Below are 12,429 nucleotides of genomic sequence, written 5' to 3' on the forward strand. Positions count from 1 at the left end.
ACATGATTGACATTTAGTAGGTTGGGGGCAGAGCTTCATGTGTGGGAGACAAAACTGAATAATGAAGAACTAACTCTCCTGCCCAAAATACCAGCATCAGCCCTATGGAGAAAGCCCGTTAGGAATTGAGACCCCAGGATGAGCAGTGATTCTCCCGTAGCCGCAAAACTGATCAGTGGCAGAGATGCTTTTCATTCATAAATCAAAGAGGGAGATGTGCCGAGAGTCCGCATTATTTTATTTCTCCTTGTCAATACGCTAAAAATCTATGAAAACCAAAGAATCAGAAATCTGTCTCGCCTTCAAAATTCCAACAAATTTCAAAAAGGATCCCTGGGTTCTTGGTCTTCTTTACCATCCAATAAGGACAGAGGAAAGGAATGTGTGACATTTGGGGAAACTAAGGCATAGATAAGTGAGCCCGTCAGCCCCGTGTTGCATAGATATGCTTCTCAGCCACTGTGAATTGGCGATGCCCAGCCTTGGACGGGGAAATGTTCCCTTTGCACTTCAGAGCACCTGTCTTGGAGATCTTTTTCTCAGAACAAGGAAAGAAGCATTAACGTATCAATGTGGGGCTTGGTGCCTCGCTCCCTACAAGCAAGTCAGAGGTGCCTTCAGCTCTCTGGAACGAGTTGGGAGGTGGTCTGCAGTACTGGCTAAAAGTACAGCCTGGGGGCCACACAGGGGTCTGCATCCTGGCTCCACCTCTCAAATGATGCGTGATCTCGGACAAAAGAACTTCATCCCTCTGAGCCTCAGTTTCCTGAGCTGACAAGTGGGCATGATAATCGCATCCGTGAAGATTAATTGAGACAATCCATGGAAAGTCTGGAGAAGTGCTCAGCATATGGTGCGGCTCAGTAAATACTCAATGTTATTACAAGCGGTTAGGATGACTGTATCTGTGATGAATGACAGCTTTGGGTCCACAGTGTTGGTGCCAAAGTTCAGAGGACAGACTCTGGGTTGGTTTCTCGTCTTGCCCAGCTGCCCGGAGCGAGAGTCGGTAGATGGTTTGGGATTGGATCATAATGTTTATGAAGTGTCTTCCACACACCTGGGTTCGGGTGGAAGATGGATTTTCTTCCTGTGTGTCCATTCCAGGCTCCCTTTGCAAGGGGGCGCAAAGAGGCTCAGGAATCTCCCGTGCAGACGTCTCTCCTGCCTTGCTTTCCCGGTGTGGCAGGGGATTCAGGTGAAGGACGGTGGCTGGGTGAGCCGTGGAAGGAGGCTTTGGCCCTCCGAGTCCCCAGACAGCATGGTTTCCTGGAGAGGGTGTCCAGACCAAAGGCAGCCATGGACCATCTGCTAGTCCCTCATCCTCGTGGAAGGAGGCTGGCTGTGGGCTGGGGGAAGAGTGAGCGGGAGACACAGGCCCCATCGCCAAGCCTGGAGGAGAAAGGCTACCACCTGACCACATTCACCGTGGCCAAGTCCTCGTGGGGCCAAACCAGAGTGGTTTGGGTTGACCCCGCCTCGCTGCCGCTGCCCTGGAGGTGCAGTCCCAGGTCTGGGCGTTGCCAAGCCAGCTGTGGTCTGGGTTTGGAAGAGGCATCTGCAGAGTGAATGGGAGTCCTGATTTGGGATTTCCCTTCGCTCCCAGCTCTCAAGATAAAGCCAGCTTCCTTATTCTGCCATTTTGAGAGCCATCCTTGGCTGGGTGGACAAAGTAGATAATTGATCGTCCTCATCATTATTTATTATAATTATTAAAGATGGAAGGTCAGCAGCCTTCTGATACAGTTAGCTTACAGCTGGGTAGCACTTTACGGGTAATACATATGCTTGACCCATCAACCCATCAAACACTAGGAGTACATCTAGGACAAGAAGTTTCATTTGCTTGGGAAGGTTATTCTCTGACGCTAAGAGTTGAACGCCAGCCATACCCGCAACTGTCTGTGTAATGGAAGCAGCCTTCCCTTGTGTGTTTCCACACTTGGAAAAATGGAGTTAATCCAGATGCAGGAAATGAAACCAAAATCAAGACATCTCAGAATATTAAATGCTATAATAATTTGGAAATAACTCGACCGTAACCCATCCTCATTTGGGGAGGCTACAGTGTGTGTGAGGTGTGTGTGTGCGTGCACGCACGCACACACAAGCCCACCACAAACCCATACATGTACATCTTCAAGCACAGTGGTGAATGAGCATCGGTGCCCAGAACAAAGAAAACGGAATTTCCTAGATAAACACGGTTATGGCCAGTAGCTGGATTGACTCAGATTCTCTCTGCAGATCCTTCCTTGTCTACCCTCTGGCCATGAAATGAGAGTTGATAGTACGTAAAGGATAAAGTAAATCTGGGTTTCCTGGGGCTTGTGTCGGCATACCAAGCTCCTTTCAGATCTCTCTGCCAAGATGGGGCCAAGCCAGAGGGTTCCCTGGCCTGGGGAATAACTGCGCTACCTTCTTCTGGGAGCTGTGGTGCACGTTGTTTTGACATGTGCCGTACCTTCTGTCTCTCACTACCTTAGGGCCCGATGAGTGGATGCTTTGAACGATGTAAAATTCCTCTTCCAACAGCTGTGAAAAAGAAACTCCCAGCTTTTTACTTCCAGCTCAGGGTGTTTAGCTTGCTTTGGGGAGACCGGCTCCTTGTCTTTTCAGGGGTCTCTTGTCTTCATTTTCTGGCCTCCAAGAGGAACCAGTTTCAGCAGTTCCTTTCTGAGGGAGGTGAGTCACCCTTCTGAGGTCTCTATTTCATTTTGTTTCATCCTAGAACACACCTTCCTTGTTGATAGGTTGTCTTGTTTTCACTGGGAAGCCAGCATCCCCTGAAAACCGAGGACCTTGTCCTATTTCAGATCTTGGGCCAAGCGGTCTGTGTCAGTCGGTTTCAGACCCCTGAGTTAAGTAAGTTTCACTAAGAGGAACTATGCAGAATGAGGGGCTTTCAGAGAACAGGGAAGGAATCCATCTCCCTGCCTCTGCTGTCACCTGTATGGACTCTATGTGATGCAGACCTGCCCAGGGATCAGGGGTCTCAGATGAGGTCTCACCAAGTACAGCAGCGAGGTGATGCTTTTTGGTTGGGGGGGAATTGAGACCATGCTCACCGGCATCTTTGATGACAGTCGTTGACTAGTTCTCTGATCTCAGCTCGATTTCTTACCCTCTCTAAAGCTCAATGTATGTGTTCTCGTTCTGCCTAAGACAGGGAAGAGTGGCCACCCTCAGAGGTGCAATGAGAGTGAGTGAGGTGTGTTTGAGGGATGCATGCAGGGCCGTCGGGGGAAGGGCGCCATGAACACCCACACAGCCCAGTTCTGGTGAGTTCATTTCTAATCCGCTCCTTCCAGACACGCCAAGTCGCTCCTTCCCTCCATCCTTTCACAAGCGTTTCCCTCCCTTGTTGGTTTTGGATCCACCAGTGAGTTAACCTACGTGTTTCCAGTCTAATCTCACCCTGCTTCTTCCAGGCTGCCCGCCCACACGGGGGCTGGGGAATAATTGGTTTGTCCTCATCGGTGTTTGTAGCGCCTTCCCTTCAAGCGTCATCTGTGCGTTTCAATTAACCTGCCACTTTTTCCTCTCTCCTGCTTCCGGATCATTATTAAAGAGATTAACCAAAACCAGAGCAGTCCCCAGCGGCGGCTCCACCGGGACCTGTCTCTCCCAGCCCCCAGCCTTGTCAGGGGTCAGAACATCTTCATGTGGCCCCAACGGACTCATTCTGAGGCCTCAGGACCCATATTCAGAACAAAGCCAATTTGAATTAATTTTGCAATTAAGACAGGAGAACAAGCCTGGCCAGTCCTTTTATATGGCCTTGGTTTCCACCACATTCCTCTCCTTTTGGTCATTCTGCTTTAACTCTTTTGCCTCCCCACCTCTCACTCTTTCCATTCCCTGAACAAGATATTAGGGTTATCTGGCAGGACGTGGTCTTTGGACATCTTAGCATTCATCAGAGACCAGGTCATCGCTGCAGAAATTCTCCAAAGAATTAGGTCCTTATGGCTACAACTGGCCAGTGTCCTCGAGTGCACTTGCCCCCGGCGGATGTGGCTGCCCTGGACATAATGAAATCTCTAGAATTTGCATATTCAACACTTGGCAAATTAAAAAGTGCTTCCACCTTTGCTCTCACACCTCCTCCCCTAGGAAAGCTAGAACAGAGCCTTTACGCCCTCTGTGCTATTCACCCCATTCTCCAGCGCTGGGGCCAAACCCAGGGTCTGAGGTGGTACATTCTGTGCTCTGTATGAAGCAACGCGTAGGACAGGCACCTGCAGGGGCCTGACCTTGGAGGGCATCAGGCCCAGGAAGGACGGGAGGAAACGGAATTGTGTTTCCTTTCATGGGGGGTCTGAGAGGAGGAAACAGGAGTGGTGACCTCAAGCCCCTGGAAACTGCTGAGAGGTGCCTAGAGGCTTCTTGGGGAGATGCTCAGCCGGCCGGCTTCAGCTGTCCCGGCTCCAGGCTTAGAACCTGAGTTTCCTCTGGATGGTGTGAGAGCCGGGACAGAGAGACAGCACAGGACATCTGCTCCAGAGGCAGACGGCCATCCAGTCTGGGCTCTGCTGCTTGTTAGCTAATTATTAAACCTCCCCATGCCTTGGTTTCCTCATCTGAAATGGGAACTGTAACTACCTACCTTCGAGGTGTTGTTACCAAGATGAAAGACGCAATGTGTGTCATTTCCCGGCAAGAACATTTTTGTGCTTGGCGACCCCACTCTGCCCAGGCTACAAAATTCACTCGGGACACGTGCAAGAAGAAAGGGCTGGGGGTTCGTGGCCAGGCGGTGGCTCGCACGTGCCAGGGAGCTAGTCCTAGAGAGGTGACTTGTGGAACTCAGCGGTGACGGCCCCCGTCTCCTGCGTGCGGCAGGACAGACCCTGGTTGCTGTGGCCTCAGACCCTGTACCACCGTCCTCACCGGCTTCTCTTCCATTTCAGCTGTTCCTCCCAGACCCCAAACCCTCTGTGTGGATTGTACACTGAGCCAAAAAGGAGGAATCAGAAATTGCTCTCTTTTGAGTATTTTGAGGGATGGTGAAACCTTGTAGGAATGTTGCTCCAGGGACTGGGAAAGCACCATATGTGGGAAAGCATTTCTAAGCGAGCAAAGTAGCATCTGCAAGCTGGTCAGGATCTTGGACAACTCTGAGCGGGGAAAGCGGGCACTGGGGAGAGTGCAGGACGGGGTCCAACGGAGGTCTTTAACAGGTCTTTTTCCAATTATAGCCGAGAAGAGCCTGGGGACCCTGGCCTGCTTCAGAGCCAGGCCTGTATTTCCTTTGGGAGAAGAGGCAGAGTTGATTGGCTTCCAAACCAGGCTTGGCAGAAACCCAGACAGAATCCGAGGCCAGGAAGCTGAGTCTCGGTCGGTCTTGCTTGTAGTAGGTGCTCATTCAGTAAACGGACCTGGAGACTCGACAACAGCGCAGCCCTGTGCCGGACGTCAGAGATGGGGGGATGAGAAAGACGTGGCCTGGTCGTGCGGGAGGAGCCATTCAGACAATGCTAACTCGGTAGGATCGTTGCTTAAACGGGGGTCTCTATAAACTGCAGTCACCACCAGCGAAGGAGCATAGAAGTCTCTCGAAATTGAAACGTTCACTGATGCGCCTTCCTGGTACCGCCTTTCCTCTTCCACACCCCACTCCAGGGAACTAGTCCTCTGCTACCTGGCGTGTGTGCACGGAGGGCAGGCGTGCAGTGTCTTCTGCTGCCACAGATAACTGAGGTTCATGTTCATCTAACCCGTCCAGCGGATCACAGTGTGCCAGACACGGTGCTAAGTGCTTTCATAATGATATCACTTTACTCTGCTCCGGGTCTCAGTGCCCTTAGTGGTAAAAATGAGGTGGTTCCCTATGGCCCCTTCCAACTTCAACATCTGCGTTTGGGCGAATTTTATTAGCGACATTCTTGGGCTTGCTCGGAAAACCTGAAAGCAGATTATCGAAGTGGAGTCCGCAGGAAGCCTGCTGGGTTTTATCGCAGCCTTGCAGATATCGAGAAACTCTTACCAGCCCGCAGATGATTTACTCCCAGGACTTATTCCAAAGTATCATGACGAGTTTTTGGACTTGATGGTAAGCAACCATCCAGATCCAGAAATGAGTAGGACCCAGGCTAAGGGGCATTTGGGAATTTTTTTTTTTTTTTTTGCGGTACGCGGGCCTCTCACTGCTGTGACCCCTCCCGTTGCGGAGCACAGGCTCCGGACGCACAGGCTCAGCGGCCATGGCTCACGGGCCCAGCCGCTCCGCAGCACGTGGGATCTTCCCGGACCGGGGCACGAACCCGCGTCCCCCGCATCGGCAGGCGGACTCCCAACCACCGCGCCACTGGGGGAGCCCTGGGAATTTTGATATACTTCATTTTGTTCATTCGTCCCACCGCACCACCAGCAGTGCTGGCCGGATGCCTCTGTGCTGAACTCGCGTGCTTGGGACCCGAGGGGTTACTGGGGTTTGCCTTGGGGCTCCCACAGGTAGATGGGAGGGTAGGAACAGTCCAACCTCTACACTTCTCTGTAGAGAATTGAAAAGCAATAATAAATCAACTACAAGTCAGTCTGCTTTGTACGATCTGATCACTGCGCTTTGGCGATTCTTTGCAATATCAGTGATGAAGCCTTCCTCTCTGACAATCCTGACCTCTGCCCCAACCCTACCCAGGGGAGCAAGGAAGGCGGTCTCAGGAGCCTTTCTCATTGTCCACAACCCCGGGCCCTCCCTGCCGGGTTGCACTAAAGTCACAGCTCCCGTCCACGGCCCTGCACGCTGCACCCTTCCTCGCAGCGCCCTGTGGGCTTTGCACATCCCGTTTGACCAATGATAACTTTCCACCCTTACTTTCAAACAATTTCACCAGGACGAACTGTCTTCGTTCCTGCTAGCCGGGGCATCACACAGAGTCTGGCGCTCAGGGAGGGGACCTCAAACTCAAGGTGTAACGCTCTGTGGTTACCATCTTGAAATTCGGAAGAATTTTATTTTTGACTGTGGGTTTTCTAAGTGAGGTCCCATAGGACCATGGAGCAGGCACCTGGGGGCTCCGAGCATTGCCTCAAACGTGGTCACGCCTCCTGCCGCCATCCCGCCTGTGAGAAATGTTTGCCCTGGGCCCTGCAGCCTAGGAAGCCAGTTCTGTGCGTGGAGGGTAGGCATTCCAGCCACCCTCGGTCCATCTCTGACTCCCTGCACCCACTTTGTATTCACTGTGGTGTGGACTCAGGGGAGAGGCAGACACAAACAGGAAGGAAGGGGCTCCTGGCCTTGGGGGAGAGAGTCTAGGGAGTAAACCACGTCGTGCCATGAGGGCTGTGACACCTGCCGGCGTGCCATGGAGATGCAAAGGAGGCCGGGATGCCGCTCTCGGGGGAGCATCGTGGAAAAGTTAGCTTCCGAACCAGGCACTGAAGAATGAGCAAAATTTCAACAGGAGAGGAGGCTATGGAAGTGTGCAAGGTGAAGGGTCACATGGGCCGTAAAGCTTATTCAAGCGGTTCGCGAACAGTGAACAGGGCTTAAGGGTGGGGCGTGGGAGCCCGATCATGATGTGATGAAAAGGAATGCTGGACCCGGAGTGTGGAGCCCCCCTCTCTGCCCTTGTGTGCCTCTCCTCTTCTTTAAACTGCAGTTTGGGTTTTCCTCATCTATAAAATGAAGGACTTGGATTAAATACCCTTCTCCTTCTTCCATCCTTTGGTTCCACATACAGGCCACCTCCCATATAGCAGCTCAATCCATCAACGTTCTCCCTACCGACTCACCCTTGCGATGACCTTACTAATCTAGGTGTGACTCTTACTGGACCTGGGACCTCTCTCCACTCACCACACTTGATTGATCTCCCTGTGAGCAGGTAGCCTGCTTATTCTTAGTTGATAGTGGCTGGGCTTTTGGGGGGTTTCATAAATTGTTTTCCAATAGCCTCTCCATCCCAAATTATTTTATTGCAGCTGTACTCTGTTTTGGAAGGGAGAAGGGGGTGTAATTCTAGTTGCATGTACACCACACTTTTTGTGTTCATGGTTGATTTTGTTGGGCCTGCAAGATTGAAGGGAATGTCACTCTTACGCAGAGTTGGGGGGGAGATCAGTTATCCTGTGGGAACATTTTTCCCAGGATAATACAATTCCTGGAGGCAATCTCTAGAGGTGGGCAGCACAGCTAGAATCCTTCTCTCAGCCCTGACCTTGAAGGAGTCAGTTGTCCAGAGAGTGGTTCCCATGCAAGGAAGACGGTCCCCTTATCAGAGAGACAGGCTGGGCGCCAGGAGGAGGAAGTTGGAATAAAGTGACAGCAGTGCTGTTGGCCTTTGGGGACAAGAGCGCAGTTCGTCCACCGAGATGGGGAAAGGGATGCCTCTGAGTCCCGGGAGCGAGTTAGCTCGGGCAGGCTCAGACACGGGTACTTGGTAAGCAGGGCTGACTTTCTATGTCTTGTGCCGCATTTGTTTATTTCCCTTCTCTTCTCCCCCTGGGTTTCTCGAAATACCAAAGGTGAACCAAGGGAAGGATTTTATTTTCCATGCTTAGAGCTTTAAAGAGGAAACGAGAAAGGCCTGGGGACCGTAAGGTGGCTTCAGTGGTGATTACAGAACGAGCACCTCGAGGCAAGTGGTGGGAAGCGCGGAGCACAGGAGGGGTCATTAGTGCAGCCAGCCCTCCCCACCGGAAAAATCTCCGTCCCGTGCCAACCCTCGGAAAATCAGGGCTGTGCTCTAGTGAGGGAGAGACCAGCAATGAAGGTATATCAGGATCAGCCCTCTAATTCCCCAAGGACTCAGCGGAAACCCCAGGTCGAGGCTCTACTATGGCAACAGAATGAGAGCGTTGATAGGTGAAGATGCCATTGAAACAAGGAGACAGCAGAGTTAGAAACAGAACCATTAAAAGGAACGTTTCCTAGTGGAAACTTAAAGAGTCAAACATGAAAAATTAACAGGGAATCTTGCACTTCAGGGCAAGTGTAGCCCATTGCTTTGAGCTGTGTCTCCATCTTCTACAGGTGGTGCTTTGGGGGCCCTGCTGTCTTGTGAAGAGGGTCTCTGGGGATCAGGTGGGCACCTTGGCGAGCATGTCGATTGGAGAGGTCGGCAGAGCACCTGACACTCAGGCCCTCTCACAGCACAGGTCGCAGCCCACATGGTCATTTACAAGGGCAAGAGAACGGCTCTGCCAGGCTGGCCAAGAACGAGCCATCGTTGATGCTATGGATATAGAAGCAACTGGCCCAACCCCCAGCCTTGGGGTATCTGTTCCTTTGAGAGATCTCAGGGGCTGCAGTGGAGGGGGCAAGAGAGCTATGATTCTTGAGGCAATTGCAGAGCTACTGCCGCTGATATTTTTTTAATTAAAAATGTATGTGCGCATTTATAATTTTCAGGTTCCATTTCTTCACATTTTGCCGAGGTGGAGCGGGATGTGATCTTTTCAGGCTTAAGGGACCCTTAAAGGAGTGGCTGGAGACGTCCCTGGCCGTCCAGTGGTTAAGACTCCACGCTTCCACTGCAGGGGACACGGGTTCCATCTCTGCTTGGGGAGCTAGGATTCCACATGCCGCATGGCACAGTCAAGAAAAGAAATTGAATAAGTAAATAAAATAAAGAAGTGGCAGGACGTCATCTACACACAGCAGAAGGGCTGCAGATGGTAGACGTCAGGTGCAAAGGTGACAGGTGCTATCTGTCCAGGAAAGAGATGGAGGTTGAAAGCCTGGAGTCAAGCACACCTGCCTCTTTGCGACCTGGGTCTTCGGGAAAGACCTGACTCTTCTAGGCTGTAGTCCTTCCATTGATGTTCTTGGTTTCCTTGTGAAAAAGATGATCTTGCCCTCTCTCTCTTACACACACAGACACACACACATACACACACACACACACACACACACACAAACCTCTTTCCCTCTCACACAGCCACGATGCTGGAGGAAAGATTGTAGTGGTGAAGGCACTTGGACATCTAGGAGAGAAAGGAGGGCTCGTAAAAGGCAGTATTTCCCAGGGGAAGGGGAGAGAAATAGACAGCCTCTGTATCTGGCCAGTACAGGGGCGTTTTGATGCTCCCCTAGGATGGTGGTACCCTGCTGTCTCTTTTGCCTCACAGGGATCCTCAGCCTCTGGTTCAGGATGACAAAGACCCAGCGGCCACCACCTCCTGTTAACACCTATGTTTCCTTTTCAGATCTTACAGGTGAACAAGGTGATGTCCATCTTGTTTTATGTGATATTTCTCGCTTATCTCCGTGGCATCCAAGGTAACAGCATGGATCAAAGGAGTTTGCCGGAAGACTCGCTCAATTCCCTGATTATTAAGCTGATCCAGGCAGATATTTTAAAAAACAAGCTCTCCAAGCAGATGGTGGACGTTAAGGAAAACTACCAGAGCACGCTGCCCAAAGCAGAGGCCCCCCGGGAGCCTGCCAAGTCGGAATTCCAGCCCATGACGGCCATGGGCCCCGAACTGCTGCGGCATCAGAGACGCTACAACTCCCCCCGGGTCCTGCTGAGTGACAGCACCCCCTTGGAGCCCCCTCCCCTGTACCTCATGGAGGATTACATGGGCAACCCCGTGGCGACCAACAGAACGGCGCGGAGGAAGAGGTACGCGGAACACAAGAGTCACCGAGGGGAGTACTCCGTGTGTGACAGCGAGAGCCTGTGGGTGACCGACAAGTCATCGGCCATCGACATTCGGGGACACCAGGTCACGGTGCTGGGGGAGATCAAAACCGGCAACTCTCCCGTCAAACAATATTTTTATGAGACGAGATGTAAAGAGGCCAGGCCTGTCAAGAACGGTTGCAGAGGCATTGATGACAAACACTGGAACTCTCAGTGCAAAACCTCCCAAACCTACGTCCGGGCACTGACGTCAGAAAACAACAAGCTGGTCGGCTGGCGGTGGATACGGATAGACACATCCTGTGTGTGTGCCTTGTCGAGAAAGATCGGAAGAACATAAATTGGCATCTCTCCCCATATATAAATTATTACTTTAAATTATACGATATGCACGTAGCATATAAATGTTTATATTGTTTTTATATATTATAAGTTGACCTTTATTTATTAAACTTCAGCAACCCTACAGTATATAAGCTTTTTTTCTCAATAAAATCCGTGTGCTTGCCTTCCCTCAGGCCTCTCCCATCTGTTAAACCTGATCCTTGTAAGTTGGCTCTTGTAAAATCTGTGTACACCAGTATTTTGCATTCAGTATTGTCAAGGCCATGACTGTCGTTTTAGTAAACTTGTTAAAATCGGCTGATGTCAGAGTTGTGTGTAGACACAGTTATATCTCCCCTTCCCGGATGCCTCATGGTTGATTCATTACCTAAAAGAACTGTTACCGCCTCCGTTGCAGTGATGCTGGGCAGCTTGGAGCTGCACCCTTCATTCTGACCAACAAGCTCACTGCCCAGAACCTACTTGCCTTTCTCTGCTGTCAGTTTTGCCAATTAGAGTTACAATGTTACAGTCCTGAAACAATAACAGTGAACCTGGCAATTTTCGTTTGGGAAGTTTCTTTTCAGCACATTTGTTTGGGGATTTGAGATTGTTTGTTGAATTTTTTTTTTTTTTTTTTTTGGCTTCGGTTTTTGTTTTGTTTTTTGTAAGTGGTTTTCTGAGGCACATAGGAAACATTTTTTAACTATTTTTAACAGAAATAATTGTATGGGGGCTTCCCTGGTGGCGCAGTGGTTGAGAGTCCGCCTGCCGATGCAGGGGACGCGGGTTCGTGCCCCGGTCCGGGAAGATCCCACATGCCGCGGAGCGGCTGGGCCCGTGAGCCACGGCCGCTGAGCCTGCGCGTCCAGAGCCTGTGCTCCGCAACGGGAGAGGCCACGACAGTGAGAGGCCCGCGTACCGCAAAAACAAAAAGCAAAAAACAACAACAAAAAAGAAATAATTGTATGGGTGCCCGGAAGCAGAAACGGATCATGAGTCACCCGCACACAGAAGAGAAATGTGCTCCTAAGAGATTCTCTTGGAGCCCCGCCTCCCCTTCCTCTGCTGGTCCCTCTTGGTGCTACAGGGGGAACTGAAAAAAGCTGGTGCTTTGGAGTCAGACCTAGGTTCCAATTCCAGCTACCCCCTGTGACTGTGGGCAGGGTTTCGAAGGCTCCCTGAGCCCAGGTTTCCTGGAGTCAGAGATTCAGATGTGGGTATGGGTCTTGCCTACCCCACAGGTTGACATGATTCAGCTATATTACTGCAGTAGGCGTCCCAACAGAGGGTAGACATTCAGGAATGGAAGTTCCTCATCCCTTCCCTCCCTCTCCTTACTTAGGTATTGTGTTCCCCTGTATCATTTTGGGGTTTTGGTGGGTTTTTTTGTTCTCCCGCCCCCCAGCTTTATTAAGATATAATTGACGTATAGCATTGCATAAGTTCAAGGTGTACAGTGTGATGATTTGACACGCATATATATTGCGAAATGTTTACCGCAATAAGG

General features: G+C 51.0%; 1 protein-coding gene across 1 annotated transcript in view; it reads left to right on the forward strand.

The window, feature by feature from the left end:
• The window catches only part of NTF3 (neurotrophin 3), a 65,330-nt gene extending 54,095 nt beyond the window's left edge, over positions 1-11,235 (forward strand). Inside the window, exon 2 of the mRNA XM_027093112.1 lies at positions 10,156-11,235. Within this exon, the coding sequence (XP_026948913.1) occupies positions 10,156-10,935 (780 nt within the window). The 3' untranslated portion in view covers positions 10,936-11,235. The remainder of the gene's footprint in view (positions 1-10,155) is intronic.
• The last annotated feature ends 1,194 nt before the right edge of the window (positions 11,236-12,429 follow it).

Source organism: Aethalodelphis obliquidens, unplaced genomic scaffold (assembly GCF_003676395.1).
Source record: "Aethalodelphis obliquidens isolate GAN/ISIS:26980383/991018 unplaced genomic scaffold, ASM367639v1 scaffold83, whole genome shotgun sequence".
NCBI lineage: Eukaryota > Metazoa > Chordata > Mammalia > Artiodactyla > Delphinidae > Aethalodelphis > Aethalodelphis obliquidens.